This window comes from Pleurodeles waltl, chromosome 7, assembly GCF_031143425.1.
Source record: "Pleurodeles waltl isolate 20211129_DDA chromosome 7, aPleWal1.hap1.20221129, whole genome shotgun sequence".
In the NCBI taxonomy this organism is placed as follows: domain Eukaryota; kingdom Metazoa; phylum Chordata; class Amphibia; order Caudata; family Salamandridae; genus Pleurodeles; species Pleurodeles waltl.
The window spans coordinates 1,265,580,069-1,265,599,104 of NC_090446.1; the positions used below are offsets into that span (position 1 = coordinate 1,265,580,069).

Sequence of the window (19,036 nt, forward strand, 5' to 3'; positions counted from 1 at the left end):
ACCTAAAATTGGGAACTTCCCATAGTTATCCTTTGTTTTTTGCATATATATATATATATATATATATATATATATATATATATGAAAGAAAAGATGTCCTGATCTGCGTGTTACGGCGCACTTAATTCTCCGGTGGTGCTGGTTTGAGGCAGGACAACCATATTTTCAAAAAACAAGATTCTCTTTCTGTTTTAGCAAGAGAAAACCGTTCACCTGTGAACAAGGTCTGGTGAGACCGAAACGCGTCAGGGGATTCCTGTTTGTTTGTTTATGATCTCACTAATGTATTAAAAGTTAAGGTATTTTTGGCACAACGACAGAGTGCGGTTTTCTCTTGCTAAAACAGAAAGAGAATCTTGTTTTTTGAATATATATATATATATATATATATATATATATATATATATATATATGTATTTGCACTACGTACTGGCTGCTGTGTGTTTATATGCATATATGGTTGTGGGTGTGTGTATATACATATATATATATATATGTATTCATTGAAATAAAACAAAGTTTACAGGGATGTTATAGTTATGTTCAGATTTCACTCAATCAAAACCATTGAAATCCAGCAGTTATAGTTAGAATTATTTCAAGTAACTATAACTCACGGCCCACTGTGACTATAAATCACGTCCTTGCCATGCATTGCTAATTACCCCAGATAGTACAGCTCTCATGACAACTTCTATAATGTCAATAAAAATATCAGTGAAACATTAGAAGTCAAATTATTGAAGTAAAAACTGTGCATGGCAGAGGTGCGAGTTATAGTTACCCTAGGCCGCAAGCTATAATTACTTGAAATAACTATAACTGCTGGATTTCAATGGTTTTGTATAAGTAACATCTGAGCCTAACTATAACATTCCCATAACCTTTACTTTTTTCTGGAATTGCTATAGTTGTTTTTAAATTTCATTTCCTAACTATAAAGTCCCTGTAACCTTTGTTTTGTTCAGTGAATTTCTATAGTTTTTAATGCTATTTCCTAAAAATAGCGTCCCTGCAATCTGAGTGTGTGGGGGGGTGTGTAAGTGGTTGTATGGGTGTGTGAGTGTGTGGCGGGTATGTGAGTGCATGTGTGACTGGCCATGTTGATCTGTGGGTGGGTGTGGGAGTGACTGTGTGGGTGTCTGAGTAGTCGTGTGAGTGGCTGTGTGGGTGTGTGAGTGGATGTGTGGGTCTGTAAGTGGATGTGTGAAAGCTGTGTGTCTCTGTGAGTGGGTGTGTGAGTGGTTTTGAGGGTCAGTGAGTAGGTGTGTGAGTGGTTGCATTGGTGTGTGTGTGTGTGTGTGAATGGCTGTATAAATCATATAAATACTACTACCTACTGGATATATCTTTGGCAGCATTTGATGAATCTTCATGAATTTTTCTAAAAAAAAGTATCTTGTTGGGTCTTGTTGCGCATGGAAAGTTTTGGGGTCATCTATAAAGCGGGGGCTGGAAAAAAGGGAGTAAAAAAAGTGTGTTTCCCATGTTAATCCCCATTGGGATTTGGAACATGGCTGCAGATCGGACCTCTGGATGGAATTACACCAAATTTGGCAGGAAGTTAGCTCTTGGTACATAAAGCACACATTTTGTATTTTGCTGGAAATCCATTCAGTAGTTTTTGAAATATTAAAGAAAATACAAATTTCTATATCTGGGCAGAGCCTAAGCACAGATCTCATGATGAGATCTGATTGGCTGTGAGCACTTCAACCAGAAAGTTGTGGTAGGCATCTTGTGGCCAACATACATTATAGCATCCATTGAAATACTGAATGGAAGGTTTTGAGCATCACAAAAAAGGAAAATGTATAAAGGGTGATAGATTTTATTTACTGATTTTTGTTTATTTACAATATAAATCATTTGTTGCTAAGTTGATTTTACCATGTGAAAAAGCCTTCTGCTGGGATCTCAAGAATCATGTTTGACGGAAAACTGTTTTCTCATGATTTTCCTACAGAGGCTGTGGAAGGTGCTCTAGAAGCTAAAATGAGGGCATTTTTTCCTGTAAATTCACACTATCTTTCTCAGCCATATGAGAATCAAGTCTGACATTCTCAGTAAAACATATACTTCCAACAGGAGCATCCTGTCAGTTGATTCCCTTTGTTCTACTGCAGCCTCCCAGAGTGTTCTAAAGAACAACTAGCGTCTTACTTATGACAAAAGTGTTGGACACCTGAAGCCATCTTGATAGAATGAAAATGGTAAAGCTGAAAAGATTTCATTTAGAAAGGAAAAAAAACAGGTGGTTTATTTTGTAATCAAAATCATGTTTACTGCTGCAGAAGGAAAAATAAGGACACATTTTAAGTCACTTCTCAAATATCTTCCTCTTCTATTTCATTAAAACATTCTGACATGTAGCCTGAAACATGCAATTTCAGCTCAGCATCTGACTGCCAGTTAACTTCTTCGTCATCAGCCATTTACTCCAGTGTTCTAATTAGCAACTAGATTGCTAAAATTCTGAATTTGTGTTAAAAGTATGGCACATCTGACCACCATTTTCATGGAATCAAAATGGAAAACTGAAAGTATTTTTTCACTGAGGATACCGCAGTAAATGAGGAGACTAAGGAGCTTCATTACAAATAAGTCTCCCAAGATGGCCAGCAGATTAAAAAAGAGCCCCAATGTAGCACAGATATCACCCAAATATAGCCTAAGTATCTCCCATTTACAGAAGGGTGCTAAATACTTTTTTTTTTTTTTTCCAGTGTTATATATAGTGCAGACTTGACTCGAAGGTATTGGAGTGCTTCACATGAGCATCAGTTACATTACACAAGGAGGCATTCCTTTTGTACTTTAAGCATGGAGAGATTAAGTGATTTTTCCAGAGTCACAGGATGACGAGCTGATATTGAAACTCAAATATGGTTTCCCAGTTGCAAAGTCTGCAGCCCTAGCCGAAATGCCATATTCTCTCCCCCACGTGATCAACTGAATTAATAAAAAATCAAACTAGCAAATCATTTAAAAGTGCTTTGTTGGTATTTGAGAACTCTCTCTATGGGAATAAGACTGTCTCGTTTTTATAATTTCTAAAGGAAATGCTTTAGGTATTACAGTTTTGATTACATCAAGATTATATCAGGTGTCACACTTTTGTAATAAAGATAGAATGTTAGCAATCTTTTTCTTCAGTAGAATACTGTTGGGAGGCAGATGTCAAGGATATGGGTGTGGATAACTGAGGGCAGGGAGTATGGTGCAGAGGCAACAAGTCAACCAGGCTGAGCAGGTGGGCGGGGCAGTGACAGCACAACAGACCATGGAGGGCAGGGGAGAGGGGGGCAGGGCCTACAAACCAACCATGCAGGACAGGCAAGAGAGGCTGTGGCAATGTAACAAACCATTAAGGGAAGAAGGAGGAGGCAGTGGCAGTACAACCATAAATGCCAACAGACCTAATTCAGGCAGGAGACTCCTGAGGCTTTTAAGCCCTAAAGTGCTTTATCTGTCTCCTACCTCAAATCTCTTATTTTTCTATGTAAGTAAATGGGGAAAATCAATTTCCCAGTAATTTTTTTCAAAGTTTCCCTCTTCCCAAGTTTAAAATGTTGACAAGTATCGTACATTGGCTCACTGAGGGCAGGAGAAATGGGGTGGGGACATAGACTCAGATAACAGAAGGCAGGAGGGAGATGGACACTGGCTCCACACTGACCATAATGGGCAAGTGTCAGGGGCTGCAGGCAGCACAATACACCACACAGTTTCCAGTCCAGGGAAGACCTGGCCTAGCAGTTCGGGCTGGACTGTTCCCATGGGGAACAGGGTCAAGACTGATTTGCATATGGCTGGGTCCAAACTGGAATGGCATGGGCAGCAAAAAAACGATGGATTAAACCCAGATCTGTGACTGGGGGTGAATGTTTGACAATGTTCAGCATTCCGTCCATCACTTGTTGTTTTTGCATTTGTCGCCCTAAGTGGGAAGGGTATGCCCAGACGTGGGTCCCGTGCTTCCCATGCCACTGGATTCAAGCTAGCCTGGCTGATGAGGGGTGAAACCCCGAAACCAGTCCCAGGATGCTTGTTTCCAGTCCAGGGAAGACCTGGCCTAGCAGTTCGGGCTGGACTGTTCCCATGGGGAACAGGGTCAAGACTGATTTGCATATGGCTGGGTCCAAACTGGAATGGCATGGGCAGCAAAAAAACGATGGATTAAACCCAGATCTGTGACTGGGGGTGAATGTTTGACAATGTTCAGCATTCCGTCCATCACTTGTTGTTTTTGCATTTGTCGCCCTAAGTGGGAAGGGTATGCCCAGACGTGGGTCCCGTGCTTCCCATGCCACTGGATTCAAGCTAGCCTGGCTGATGAGGGGTGAAACCCCGAAACCGGTCCCAGGATGCTTGTTTCCAGTCCAGGGAAGACCTGGCTAGCAGTTTGGGCTGGACTGTTCCCATGGGGAACAGGGTCAAGACTGATTTGCATATGGCTGGGTCCAAACTGGAATGGCATGGGCAGCAAAAAAACGATGGATTAAACCCAGATCTGTGACTGGGGGTGAATGTTTGACAATGTTCAGCATTCCGTCCATCACTTGTTGTTTTTGCATTTGTCGCCCTAAGTGGGAAGGGTATGCCCAGACGTGGGTCCCGTGCTTCCCATGCCACTGGATTCAAGCTAGCCTGGCTGATGAGGGGTGAAACCCCGAAACCGGTCCCAGGATGCTTGTTTCCAGTCCAGGGAAGACCTGGCCTAGCAGTTCGGGCTGGACTGTTCCCATGGGGAACAGGGTCAAGACTGATTTGCATATGGCTGGGTCCAAACTGGAATGGCATGGGCAGCAAAAAAACGATGGATTAAACCCAGATCTGTGACTGGGGGTGAATGTTTGACAATGTTCAGCATTCCGTCCATCACTTGTTGTTTTTGCATTTGTCGCCCTAAGTGGGAAGGGTATGCCCAGACGTGGGTCCCGTGCTTCCCATGCCACTGGATTCAAGCTAGCCTGGCTGATGAGGGGTGAAACCCCGAAACCGGTCCCAGGATGCTTGTTTCCAGTCCAGGGAAGACCTGGCCTAGCAGTTCGGGCTGGACTGTTCCCCATGGTCAAGACTGATTTGCATATGGCTGGGTCCAAACTGGAATGGCATGGGCAGCAAAAAAACGATGGATTAAACCCAGATCTGTGACTGGGGGTGAATGTTTGACAATGTTCAGCATTCCGTCCATCACTTGTTGTTTTTGCATTTGTCGCCCTAAGTGGGAAGGGTATGCCCAGACGTGGGTCCCGTGCTTCCCATGCCACTGGATTCAAGCTAGCCTGGCTGATGAGGGGTGAAACCCCGAAACCGGTCCCAGGATGCTTGTTTCCAGTCCAGGGAAGACCTGGCCTAGCAGTTCGGGCTGGACTGTTCCCATGGGGAACAGGGTCAAGACTGATTTGCATATGGCTGGGTCCAAACTGGAATGGCATGGGCAGCAAAAAAACGATGGATTAAACCCAGATCTGTGACTGGGGGTGAATGTTTGACAATGTTCAGCATTCCGTCCATCACTTGTTGTTTTTGCATTTGTCGCCCTAAGTGGGAAGGGTATGCCCAGACGTGGGTCCCGTGCTTCCCATGCCACTGGATTCAAGCTAGCCTGGCTGATGAGGGGTGAAACCCCGAAACCGGTCCCAGGATGCTTGTTTCCAGTCCAGGGAAGACCTGGCCTAGCAGTTCGGGCTGGACTGTTCCCATGGGGAACAGGGTCAAGACTGATTTGCATATGGCTGGGTCCAAACTGGAATGGCATGGGCAGCAAAAAAACGATGGATTAAACCCAGATCTGTGACTGGGGGTGAATGTTTGACAATGTTCAGCATTCCGTCCATCACTTGTTGTTTTTGCATTTGTCGCCCTAAGTGGGAAGGGTATGCCCAGACGTGGGTCCCGTGCTTCCCATGCCACTGGATTCAAGCTAGCCTGGCTGATGAGGAGTGAAACCCCGAGACCGGTCCCAGGATGCTTGTTTCCAGTCCAGGGAAGACCTGGCCTAGCAGTTCGGGCTGGACTGTTCCCATGGGGAACAGGGTCAAGACTGATTTGCATATGGCTGGGTCCAAACTGGAATGGCATGGGCAGCAAAAAAACGATGGATTAAACCCAGATCTGTGACTGGAGGTGAATGTTTGACAATGTTCAGCATTCCGTCCATCACTTGTTGTTTTTGCATTTGTCGCCCTAAGTGGGAAGGGTATGCCCAGACGTGGGTCCCGTGCTTCCCATGCCACTGGATTCAAGCTAGCCTGGCTGATGAGGGGTGAAACCCCGAAACCGGTCCCAGGATGCTTGTTTCCAGTCCAGGGAAGACCTGGCCTAGCAGTTCGGGCTGGACTGTTCCCATGGGGAACAGGGTCAAGACTGATTTGCATATGGCTGGGTCCAAACTGGAATGGCATGGGCAGCAAAAAAACGATGGATTAAACCCAGATCTGTGACTGGGGGTGAATGTTTGACAATGTTCAGCATTCCGTCCATCACTTGTTGTTTTTGCATTTGTTACCCTAAAAATGACCTGCCTCCTGGTTCCAAGGCCACGTTTGTGGGTACACTTGCACATCGAAAAAGCTGTTGCTTGCAACATTCCGACGTATTTGGGTATATTCATTACATCCTTGAATATTAAGTTTGCAATAGCCATTTCTTGTTAAATGGCTTATTTTTTATAACCAATGCATGTTGATTATGGATACAGTATTCCACCTGTTCCAACTTTAACTGCCAAAACATGTGCTCTTCACAGTGTGATCTGTATTGAACATGCGCCACAAACAGGAGGATAATTGCTCATTTCCTTAACAAGTAACCAACTGCCAAAAGGCACATGTGCACATTTGATTATTTAAATATGCTTCTGAGTCTGAGCCCTTGCTTGGCTCTGTACCTATTGCTCTGCTCACCTGTTTCCAGCCAAGTCTAGTTCCTTGTCCTCCGGACTACCTCCAGTCAAGTTCCAATGCAAGTCAAGCTCCTTGTTCTCCAGCCTGCTTCCAGTCGAGCTCCAGTGTTCATCGTTCTCCAACGAGCTGCAAGTCGAGTTACAACATTTCTCCCCCTCCGGACAGCCTCCAGTCGAGTTCTGGCAATCCTCGCCCTCCGTTGGCTTCCTGTGGAGTCCTGGCTCTCTTCTTCCATCTTCTTCCGACGATCCGTATTTCCTGTAAAAGAGAGAAAATAAGAAAGGTGAATAAACCCAGTTTGGGTTCTTCTGAAATTTTCAAGCGAGTAACTTAATTTCAAGGTAAAAAAAGATGAATCGCTTACATTAAACAAAACAGAGAGCTCTGTCTTTTAAATAATCTATGACAATAAGAACTAGCATGGTTTATTGTTTGGGTGGGAATCCAAGATACATCAAAACACAGGAAAGACATATTTACTGTATCAAGCGATCCTCTTTGGAAATAGAGCAAGTTTATCAAAGCTATTATTGGAAAAAGATTACGCCAGAACACCAAGAAGCCCTTTAGTCAAGCTGATTGTTTTTGAGTTTGAACATTGCTACAGAGCCTTTAAAAGTATTGTAAAAAGAGGAAGAGACTTATTGAAACGTATGCACAATATGTCAACAATAACTGACATTATGCAATGTATAATTTCACAATAGTTTATGCAAGTTCAATGTATTAATGACGTAATTCAGCCCAGAATCCTGAAAACCAAGAACCCAGTATTTTGAGAAATCAGAAGTCCTGACGCCCGACAGGATACGCAGTCCAGGATCCAGCAGTCCAATTCTGCAGTCCACGAAGACAAAATATGGTATTTTCTCTCTTTCTCTTCCCAAAACCTCTTCCCCTTGAGGACAATGTACTCTTTATTGCGGTCACATTAGTCCTCAGCTAGATTGGGGAAATGTAATCGTCCCATTGGAACGCCTGGAATTCAGGTGTATGGCTCTCAAAGAACAGGCACCTTTGCGCCCAGCTCTTGGCTCACCTATCTGCTCTGCACCCGGCTTCCCTGGGCCCTGCACTGGAGAACTAGCTATGCTCTCAGGGCCCCCCACCCCTTGCAACCTCAACACTCCAAGGGGACTCGCCTTGAAGTCTGCCTGTGCAGTACTTTCCCAAGTGGTCCTGCACCAGCTCCAAGGACTTTTCAGCAGTTGCTCCTGCCGAAACACGGAGTCATCTGAACTTGCCCAGCTTGTCCACAGAACATCTCGATGACCTTGAGGTAAAAAAACTAAAGGAGACATCGATAACACAGTGCCTGATTTTATATGCATTTTTAACGGTTTCTCCCATTGATCCCTGTGGTGTGTAATTACGCACAAAAATATTATTTTTACTAAACTTTGAAAAATCATGACTTAAAAAGTGTTTACCTGATTTTGATGATCTTGTTCTTAAAAATTCTATAAAATTTGTATACAAATTGGGTTTGTGATTCGTTATTAGGAAGGGGCATGGTTAGGGCACCCCTTCCTAATAGCGGCTCGCAGTGGTATGTATGAAAGATTTGGGACCGAAATGTAGTCGGAAAACATTTGCATTTTACCACCAATTTCAAATTGGGAGTAACCTATTCACAAGTGGAAAGGGCTCCTGCAGGGACCCCTTCCCCTTTGTGAATGTTTATATATTTACTTTTTTAAGAACAGGCAGTTGTCCCACGGTCCACTGCCTAGTCCTAAAAAAATGTAAAGGAAAACTTTTTTTTTTATTTTTTTTTTAATGTAGCCCATTTTCCTTCAAGGAAAACGGGCTGCATTTAAAAAAAACAAAAAAAACCTTTTTTTTAAATGCAATCACAGACACCGTGGCCTGCTGACCCCAGCAGGCCACCGTTCCTGTGATCTTTGCCATTCCAAATGGGTTTCAAAGCAAGACCTACCTCATTAATATTCTGGAGGCTGGTCTATTTGCGACTCACTGGAAATCACAAAGGAAACTCAAAAGAGTTTCATACATTTGAAATAACGATTTCCTAATTGTAATTCACAGGTAATGCAATTAGGAAATCACTATTTCAAACTTTTATAAACAGGCCCTGTATCTTGTGCTCCAGCCATGCACTGCTAGTGATCTTACAAATTACCTTGCTCATGACATGTTAAATGGCATCACTGATGACATCCCTAATGCCATTTCAAACGACATCATTGAATGTCTAAGTTTTTTTTTAATCATATTTAGCCAACACCCCAATTGTGGAGAAAGGGGTTTGGGCCAAGCCCACCTCCTGCAGGTAACCAACCCTCCCTCCTGCCCTCCATGGTCAGCTTACTGACTCTTCCCATGCCTTTCACCCTGCTCCCAGTTTTCAATCTGAATGGCTCTGCCCTCTCCCTCCCTGGCCTGTTATGCTGCCACTATCTTCAATTGTTGTCCTGTCCCCGCTCTCCATGTGCTGCACTGCTCCTTCCCTCTCTGGTCCGATGTGCTGCTACTGTCCCTGCACTGCCACTGGCCAATGTTGCTACCCCTGATCCCCTATGCCCTGCCCCACATGGATGCTTCTTTCCCCTCTCTCTCAGGTAACTGTGATGCCATGTCCTCTGTTATGCTACTTCCCACTATGCTGCCCCTGTCCCTCCACCCTGCCTCTATTCACTGTGTGCTTCCCACTGCCCTCTCACACGATGATCAGTTGTGCTACCACTGCCTCAGTGCTGCCACTGCCCTTTTTTACAGCCCCCGTCTATGTCCCCCCCTTCATTCTATATGTGTGGGCTCTTCCCTGGTCTTTTGTTCTGCTACCGTCCCACTGCACCCACTGCCTTTCACAGATTACACGCCCCCATTGCACTTTCCCATCGGTCTCTGTGTGCATGCCCCTCCCTTCTCTGTGAGCATGCCCCTGCCCCCTCCCTCCCTAGTCCATTGTGCTGCCTCTGTGTTTCCAATTCCTTTTATTGCTACCCATGTCCTCGTCCCTGTTGCCCACCGATTTTTCATGTACGCTCCCCTGTCCTCTTCTTCTTTGGTCTGTTGTGCTAGTTTGGTGTCCTGCCACTGCTCCTTCACAGTAACTGTTTCTCAGTTGCTGCTGCTTCCACTTCCCCCTCCCCCACCATAGTTCTCAGTATTAGTGCCTCTGGTCCCTCACTCCCTCGTCTGTCGTGCAGATGCCCCTTTGCTGCTACTTTCATCCATTGCAACTTCTGCTCTCTCCCCTTTCCCCTATTCTCTGTGTGCAAACCCCTGCCCTCTCTCCTTTCTCTGTTGTGCTGCCCGACCCATGTACTGCCACTGCCCTCCATTGCTGTCACTGTCCCTTCCCTCCCCCCACATTCTCTGTGCTCATGCCTTGGACATATCCCTCCCTGGTCCGTTGTACTACCAATGCCCTTGTGTTCTATCAATTGCTCCCCCAGCCTCACCCGCAATCAGATCATGTTTCCTTAGGGACCTGTAGAGAGAACACACTTGGCTTTGCCTTGGTCAAGCACAAAGATTTAGGAACGTTTTGACATTTACAGAAGTGTAACCACTGTGTTGTAATGGTAACAGTTTCCATAGGAAGACCGTTTTAATTTTGTTAATAACTTTATAATGTACTATACTACATGTTATATAAAATGCATTAACGCAATTCATTCAAAACTTACCATTTTTTTCCAATGAAAGATCAGCTCTGATAATGCCCTACTAGGCCTCTGTTGGAGAAACCCCAGGCAGGATTATAGAAAAAAAAGTAAAATTATGTGGGGTAGGGAAACATCGATTATATCAAAATCAAATATATATTTATAACATTAGAGTTTATATATTATATCACCATCATCAAGAAAAATAAAACATGAAAACATAATATATTCATTGTTGATAATGTTGATGGTAGGTATAGGAATGTGTTCAGGCGGTGAGATGTAATATGTTCTATGTTCCTGTCAGGGGACTAGCCGGCAGAGATCGGGCTGGTTACCTTGGGTTGCGTGTCCTCTGAAGGGAAAGGGATTTCCATAGAAGAGTTCAACATATACAATTAAATAATGGAAAGGTAGGAAGGACAGATGCTAAGGACTAGTGCAGGTTGTGATTCGGAAACTGAAAATCTGAAAAAGGAAACTGTAGGATAATACAAGTACTAAATTATAGTTGCATCTCTCCATGAGTTATAAAGCTCTTACCAGAAGGCAAGGAGCAAATTAATGTCACAGAGTATAGGGAGCTACCTAGCAGCTCCTATGAAGAAACTAAGGCCCATATTTATGGGCCTTGTGGCGCAGGGTAGCGCAGCAAGTCTCCTTTACAGGGAAAGGGAAGGAATGTGTTGTATTTAACCAATACAGCCCATTCCTGTCCTTTACCACTGTGCTGGCACCCTTTTGGCAGCCTAGCACCAATGCAGGCACCCTTGTACCATGGTGCAAAGGTTCCTGTATTGTATGCAGTATTGTTTTTGTGCCGCAAGGGACATCTTCCTGCACAAAAGCAATCCTAAGAGGTGTGTTCCTCTTTTTATGTGTGCTGTGCAGCACACATAGAAAGAAGAAACAACAAAGAGAAAGAAAGATATTTATCCTTGTTACGCCTGTCTTGAGTAGGTGTGAGATTGTTTCGCATACCCAGGTTTAAAAGTTCTTGTAAGACTGGGAATGCATCAAAATCCATTGGAGTTGCGTAGAAACACCCACTTCCACACCCATGGAATGCCTACCCAGAGCATTGTGCTGCGCTGTCTCAATCCATATTTTTGAAGTCATTCAAAGCCATGCAAAATGGCTTTGTGTGGCTTAAAGAAATATGACTTAGTGGTTTACACCACGCATGTACCATGTTGCACGTATAGCGCAGTCCACTTATAAATATGCCTCTAAGCATGCAAAGTGAAGATGTATATCCACTATTCAATCCTGAAGTAAACGCTAATTCCCAAAGAGCCCTTTTGGGCCACATCTAGTGGCGGGATGGTAGAATCCTGATAATTCCTAGCTATGTGCCCTGCCTGCGGGAGTGTATGATTTACTTGTAATATGTTACTTCTGGGAGCTACCAGGTAATCTAATTTTTCCATTTAAATCCGTACCTCTATAGTGATTTATTAATATTTGCTACATGTAAATGCATTAAGCACTCGGTTGAATGTTTTCTTGGTCAGAAATATATGGATTCATGTTATTCTTTTTTTCTCAACAGGTTCACAATGTTCTTGGACACTGATGTCTATTTGCTTGAGATTTGGACTTTCCGCTCAATTGTTACTGCTGCTTCCATTTTCTACATATATAGGTATGCCATTGTATATATCGATCATTTATAAATCTATTGGTTTCCTAGAATACATATATTCTACAGGCACAGATATATAGCTCTAAGCCATTTTATCTCAGAATTTCAAAATGTAGCCATCCCGCTCAGAGTCGAGCCTGATCAATAATCCAAGATGAGAGTTGAATTATAAAATCTGAACACAATCTACCATTATTCTTTCATAGTAAAGATCAGCTCTGAGAATGCCCTGGTAGGCCTCTGTTGCACACACCACAAGCAGGATAAGATAAATACCCTACAATGTAATGCTGAAATGAAGGACTCTATATATCAAAGTCAAACTATTGACCTACAAAAATATTGACTACCCAATATCGACTAAGTAAGTGGATGTTGAGTTTAGAATAGTAAATCTAGTCTACCATCTATATGCTATAGTAGAAGTCGATATAGCAGATTCAATATTTTTGAAGGGTGCTATCAATGATGTTAATACTGTGACAAACAACCACTGGTGATTACAGGCAGGACTGATGCACCAACAAGATAATGTAACATGCCTGCCTGACATCGCCACCTAGTAGTAGCATTAAATTACTGCAAAAAGGGAAAAATATAGTATAACTTTTCCTGATGGCTAGAAAAACCTTTCATCCTTCCTCAAAACCATTAAGGGTAAGGACTTATTGATAATTAATGTAGTGGTACAGATTAAGCCCCAGGACCTGGTGCACTGTTATAATTCCCTAGGGTTTGTTAGAGATAACAATTGAAAATATACCTTTTAAGTCTCAGCTATAGCTGACGTTAGGCAGTCCTATTATTTTCAGTTGATAGATGCATGCAAGATTGCACATTCCTCAACTGTCAGCCATAGGTATGTATGTCTGGGAAATCCAATATTTCTGAATTTTAGACCCATGACCTATTGGCTTTGCCAATGGTTGTTAAACTGTGGCACTGGAAAAATCTCTGAATGAGTTTTGAGCAATTTAATCTGCCCTGCAGACCTATTAGGGAGATTTGTGCTGTGTACATTCAATAACCGGTCTCAAATCTTTCAAAGATATTTAGCTCCTAATTATGACTTTGCGGACAGAAAAGGCCATCTGCCGAAGTCTCACGGTTAGGTTATCGCCAGCGTGGTCCCCTTCCCGCTGCCCCTATTATGAGTTTCCAGCTGTGTCAGTAGGCGGAAACAGAGATTCCGCCCACTGGCCCAGCAGGAAACAGCCCACGACATTGACGCCCGCTCATAATAGAGCTGGGGGCAATGTTGCGGTGCAGCCGTTGTGCTTGCAGACAGTGAAAATCACAACGGAGATGGCCATGGGGGCCCCTGCCCAGGCCAAGTTCATGGGCAGTGCAGGGGCGCCCATGGGGTCCCCTGCCCCGTCTCCACCAGCCTTTACATGGCGTCGCTGCAGCCATGTAAAAGCTGGCAGAGAAGGGGAATTGTAATCCTCAGGGCAATGCTGCTTGCAGCACTGCCCTGGCATATTAGGACTGCCAACACCGCCAGCACCACCGGCCTCTCAAGTGGAGGAGAAATGGCAGTGCTGGAGGTCCGACCGTGGCGCAATCGCCATGGTTGTAATGTGGATGTCAGACCACCACATTGGCGGCGGTCCGATCACCACTGCGGCCCTGGCGGTCTTACAACCACCAGGGTCATAATGAGGCATTTAATCTAGATTCTAGAGAGATTCCAGGAAGTTCAAGGGTTTATCTGGAAAGACTTTTGGTTGCTAGGATTCCTACCGCTGTTGTACAGCACATGTAAGTAAATTGTGAGAGAGTGCAAAAAGGTGAGAGGAAATGACAAGAAAAACAGTGCTAGAGAGAGAAAGATGTGAAAAGAAAGAGAGAAAGGATGAGTGAGAGATTGTGCATTAATGCTTTTGGATTTTATTAGACCCAGACAGAATGGTACAATTGAGAGCAAATACAGTATAGGTCTGAATGTAAATCACATACTCCTCTGGGTTAGCAGGGGCACACCACACACCACCAGATCTCACCTCACAGTAATTGCATATGTAGCACTGGGTATATACATGCAAGCTTAAAGTATTATTTACCATTATTGTACACACATCTATTACTTGGAAGCAAAAAGTTACCTGCTAGCCAATGTATACTTTACAATAGGGTGTGTGTCGATATATTCAGTAAAGCTGTAGACCAAATAAATGACCCAATAAGTGCTGATAAACTATACAAAAGCTGGACTCAATAACCTAAAATAGTACAAGAAAATAAAATAAACATAAACTGACATCTGAATACTGATATTCCATGATGCAGCTTCCATCAGTGCACTGGCATACATGGACGACAAATATTGGGACTGAGATCAAGGTGACGAGAACCAGCTCCTTGCTGACACTTAGCAAGATCATGGGAATCTCCCATAGATCATTTATCAAATGTTTAACCAATCGTGTAAAAAAAGAGTAATAAGAACTTAGGTAATACTCTGCTGTCTAAGGTCTCAGATTGCGAGATCTGTGCAACTTGAGAGATAGTTCAGCTGTGTGGGAACTGACTTGTAATTTCTGTCACATGAGGAATAGTTATGGCCTGCATCCATAGGTCATGTGATGACTAAGGCCCTCATTATGACCTCGGAGGTCTTCTATGAAGATCGCTGAAGTCCCACCAGACCGAAGACCACCAGTGTTGGCGCTCTTCCGACCACCATATTATGACTGCTGGCATCCCTCCACCATAATGTGAGCAGAGAGCCACAAGCAGTCATACTGGCGGTCGGCGGTGCAGTGGAGGTTGCTCCTCTGCCACCGCCACATCATCAGAAGACCGCTCACCGAATTACGTTGCAGTATTCGGTGTGGCGGTGTTCTGGTAACGGGGTGCTGGCAGCGGAGCAGACCCCATGGAACCCGTTCCCTCCCGGACGACCAGCACGACAGGTAAGGTGATCGTCCAACAGAGGAGGGGGGTGTTGTATGGTGTGTGTGTGAATGGCGGTGTGACTGCGAGTGTATTGAGGGGGTATGTGAGTGTGTGTATGAATGCGGGGGTGTGGTGTGTGTTGGGGGATGTATCGTGTATGTGTGTGTGCATGTGTGTGCGCATGTATGTGTGTGAGTGGTGTGTGCGTGCGTGAGTGGGGGTATGTATGAGGGGGCCCATGGAGTTCAGGGGGAGGGGATGGGGCCCTATAAGCTTTGGAGAGTGGTAGGGGGGCCGTGGCTGTTGGGGGAGGAATGTGGGGAGGGGGAGTGGGGTGGAGGAGACCACCATCAGTGCCAGGGAAGGAATTCCCTGGCACTGATAGTGCCTACCGCCATGGTTTTTGTGGCGGTACAGATGCCACGAAAACCATGGTGGTATGTGGGGTCTTTATCCCGCAGGTGGATTAGTGATGGCTGCTGGGCTGGAGGCCATTGTCTCCAGTCTGGCAGTCGTTACTGCCGTGGTGGATGGTATGGTACATTGGCGGTTTGGCATTAGCCAAACCGCCAATGTAATAATTTGGGGGAAAATACCGCTAGCCTGTTGGTAAAACTGTTGCATGTACATTCAGTGTTAACTGACTAATAGCTCTGAAATATAAAAGAAAAGAAATCACCATAGGTGCAAAACTACATTTAGGTATAACATTTTGTTTAGTTGCAAAGTCACCCTTTGGACAAAGTCGGCATGTGGAAACATTTTTAGGAGCAAAAACATTTAGGTGCAAATTTAGGTACATAATCAGCCTTCATCCGAAACCAACACCCATAATTTGCCCATCAAACAACTCTATATCACACGCCTGTGTACCTCCGCCCTGACCCCTTATGCTACTTTCATTTTGTTTTACAGGCCCAGGGACATTCTCCCTGGACCTTAAAATGACAGCCACAACTTTCAGTTCAGGTTGTGGCCAGCAAATTACAGCACTTAGATTTGCACGCAAATTTGTGAATATTCCTGAATTATTTGCAACCTCAGATATACAAATTTATATTCCCTTCAATATCTCAAAAACTACTGAATGGATTTACACCAACACCCAAAAACGCAATCTGCATACAGACAGCTAGCTCTCTGCCAAATGGTGTAATTCTGTCCAGTGGTTCAAGCTTTAGTCGTGTTCAAAGGTCCTATAGGAATTAACATGGGAAAATAAACTTGTTTGACCCCCTTTTTTACTTCAGCCCCTGCTTGATGGATCACCCCCAAAACTTTCTATGCGCAACAAGAATTACCGGGGCACTTTTTTGGGCAAATGTTGTGAAGATTTGTCTAACAGTGTTGAAGATATCGGCAAGTAAAAAAAACACTTTATGTATTGAAACATGGTCCTAATAGTAGGTTATATCTATCTATCTATCTCTCTCTCTCTCTATAAATATATATATATATATATATGTAGATACATATATATATACAATCAAAAAAACATTGGTTACAGGGACGTTATAGTTAGTCACACATTTTAAATGTACAAAACCATAGAAATTCACCAGTTATAGTTGGAATTGCCTCAAGTACCTGTAACTTGTGCCCTAAGGTAACTATAACTCGCACCCTCGCCATGCACACAAATATTACATTGATATTATCAATGATGTTATCAAAGATGTGATGAGGGCTGTAAGTTGCACAGCGTGACATGAGTTATAGTTACCTTAGGGCATGACTTATAGTTGATGTAGCTATAACTGGTGAATTTCTATGGTTTTGTACATTTAAAATGCAAGCTTAACTATAATGTCCCAGTAACCTTTGTTTTATTATGAGAATATCTGTGTTTTTTTATAATTCTATTTCCTAACTGTAACACAAAAGTATCTCAGATGATACACTCACTTAGGAGGTAAGTAATATACACAAATTATATGCACACAAACCAAAATCAGGTAACAGTTAGAAAAGTAGTGCATGCTATGTAGAATCACAATAGAATGCAATAGGGAGAAATAGGCCTAGGGGCAACACAAACCATATACTCCAAAAGTGGAATGCAAACCACGAATGGACCCCAGAACTAGTGTAGTGTGTAGAGGGTCGCTGGGAGTTTAAGAAAACACTAAGGGTGTCCAAGATACCCCACCCCAAAACCCTGAAAAGTAGGAGTAAAGTTACCCCACTACCCCAGAAAGACAGTAAAGTCGAGATAGGGGATTCTGCAAAGACAGCAACGGACTGCAAAACACTGAAGACGGATTCCTGGACCTGAGGACCTGTAAAGTCCAAGAGTCATGCAAGTGTCCAGGGGGGGCAGGAGCCCACTAAACCCCGGATGAAGGTGCAAAAGGGCTGCCTCTGGCTGGAAAAAGCCAAAGATTCTGCAACAACAGAAGGTGCCAGGAACTTCTCCTTTGGTCAAAAGATGTCCCACAGCGTGCTGGAGGATCCAGAGTTGTTTCCACACAGAAAGACCGCAAACAAGTCTTGCTAGCTGCAAGAGTTTTAGTTAAGGATTTTTGGTGCTGCTAGGGCCCAGGAAGGACCAGGAGGTCGCCCCTTGGAGGAGGAGACAGAGGGGACGCTCAGCAACACAGAGAGCCCACGTAGAAGCAGGCAGCACCCACAGAAGTACCTGAACAGGCACTTAGAATATCTGAGGACAGCAGTCGACTTCTAGTCACAAAAGAGGGTCCCACGACGTCGGAGTCCAACAGGATCAGGCGCTACAATGTTGCAGTTATGCAGGCATCCTGGAGCAGTCAGCGGTCGATCCTTGGCAGAAGTCGAAGAGGGAAGTGCAGAGGAACTCTGGTGAGCTCTTGCATTCGTTATCTGGTGAGATGCCCACAGGAGAGACCCTAAATAGCCCTCCGAGGAGGATTGGCTACAGAGAAAGGTAAGCACCTATCAAGAGGAGTCTCTGACGTCACCTGCTGGCACTGGCCACTCAGAGCTGTCCATTGTGGCCTCACACCTCTGTATCCAAGATGGCAGAGGTCTGGGACACACTGGAGGAGCTCTGGGCACCTCCCCTGGGAGGTGCTGGTCAGGGGGGTAGTCACTCCCCTTTCCTTTGTCCAGTTTCGCGCCAGAGCAGGGCTAGGGGGATCCCTGAACCAGTGTAGACTGGCTTATGCAAGGAGGGCACCATCTGTGCCCTTCAAAGCATTTCCAGAGGCAGGAGAGGCTACTCCTCCTAGGCCCTTCACACCTATTTCCAAAGGGAGAGGGTGTAACACCCTCTCTCAGAGGGAATCCTTTGTTCTGCCTTCCTGGGACTGGGCTGCCCAGGCCCCAGGGGGGGGCAGAACCCTGCCTGAGGGGTTGGCAACAGCAGTAGCTGCAGTGGAGACCCCGGAAAGCTAGTTTAGCACTAGTCTGGAGACCCAGGGATGCATGGAATTGTCCCCCCAATGCCAGAATGGTATTGGGGTGGGGGTGACAATTCCATGATCCTACCTTCCTACAATGTATGATATAATTAGAGATATTTCTGCACAATTTGAAAAGAAAAATGTATTTGTCATTTAAAAACAGTAAGATCACCTTGCAGTATGAGCCTTACACATTTGAATAAAAAACAAAAAAAGAGGGAAACAACCAGTGACACACCTGGATTGGAAACCTCAACGTTCAGTGTGAAGGTCTGCAATATTCACACTCAACCTATTTATTTGATTTTTTTCCATATTTTTTTATCTCTTTATGGGCTATCTGGGAGTGTGGGGGGAGCCTCAAGACCTCCCCCATGATCCCTGACTATTTATTTATTTATTTTAGACTATGCCAATTACGGGCCATCTGGGACTGCGGGGTAACCTGAAGGCCTCCCCGCGGTCCCATTGCTCCAGCAAGCAGGCAGCTGTTGTAAGTAGCAGCTCCATCCTTGATGGAGCAAAGCTTTCATGCGTGCAGGGAACAAAGATGAAAACTTTGCTTGT

At 44.4% G+C, this 19,036-nt stretch overlaps 1 protein-coding gene across 3 annotated transcripts in view; it reads left to right on the forward strand.

The window, feature by feature from the left end:
- The window catches only part of LOC138246152 (histo-blood group ABO system transferase-like), a 384,171-nt gene that overhangs the window by 63,770 nt on the left and 301,365 nt on the right, over positions 1-19,036 (forward strand). For all 3 annotated transcript variants that reach the window (XM_069200434.1, XM_069200432.1, XM_069200433.1), the window contains exon 3: positions 12,099-12,191. In XM_069200434.1, coding sequence (XP_069056535.1) covers positions 12,106-12,191 — 86 coding nt within the window. In that variant the 5' untranslated portion in view covers positions 12,099-12,105. The remainder of the gene's footprint in view (positions 1-12,098; positions 12,192-19,036) is intronic.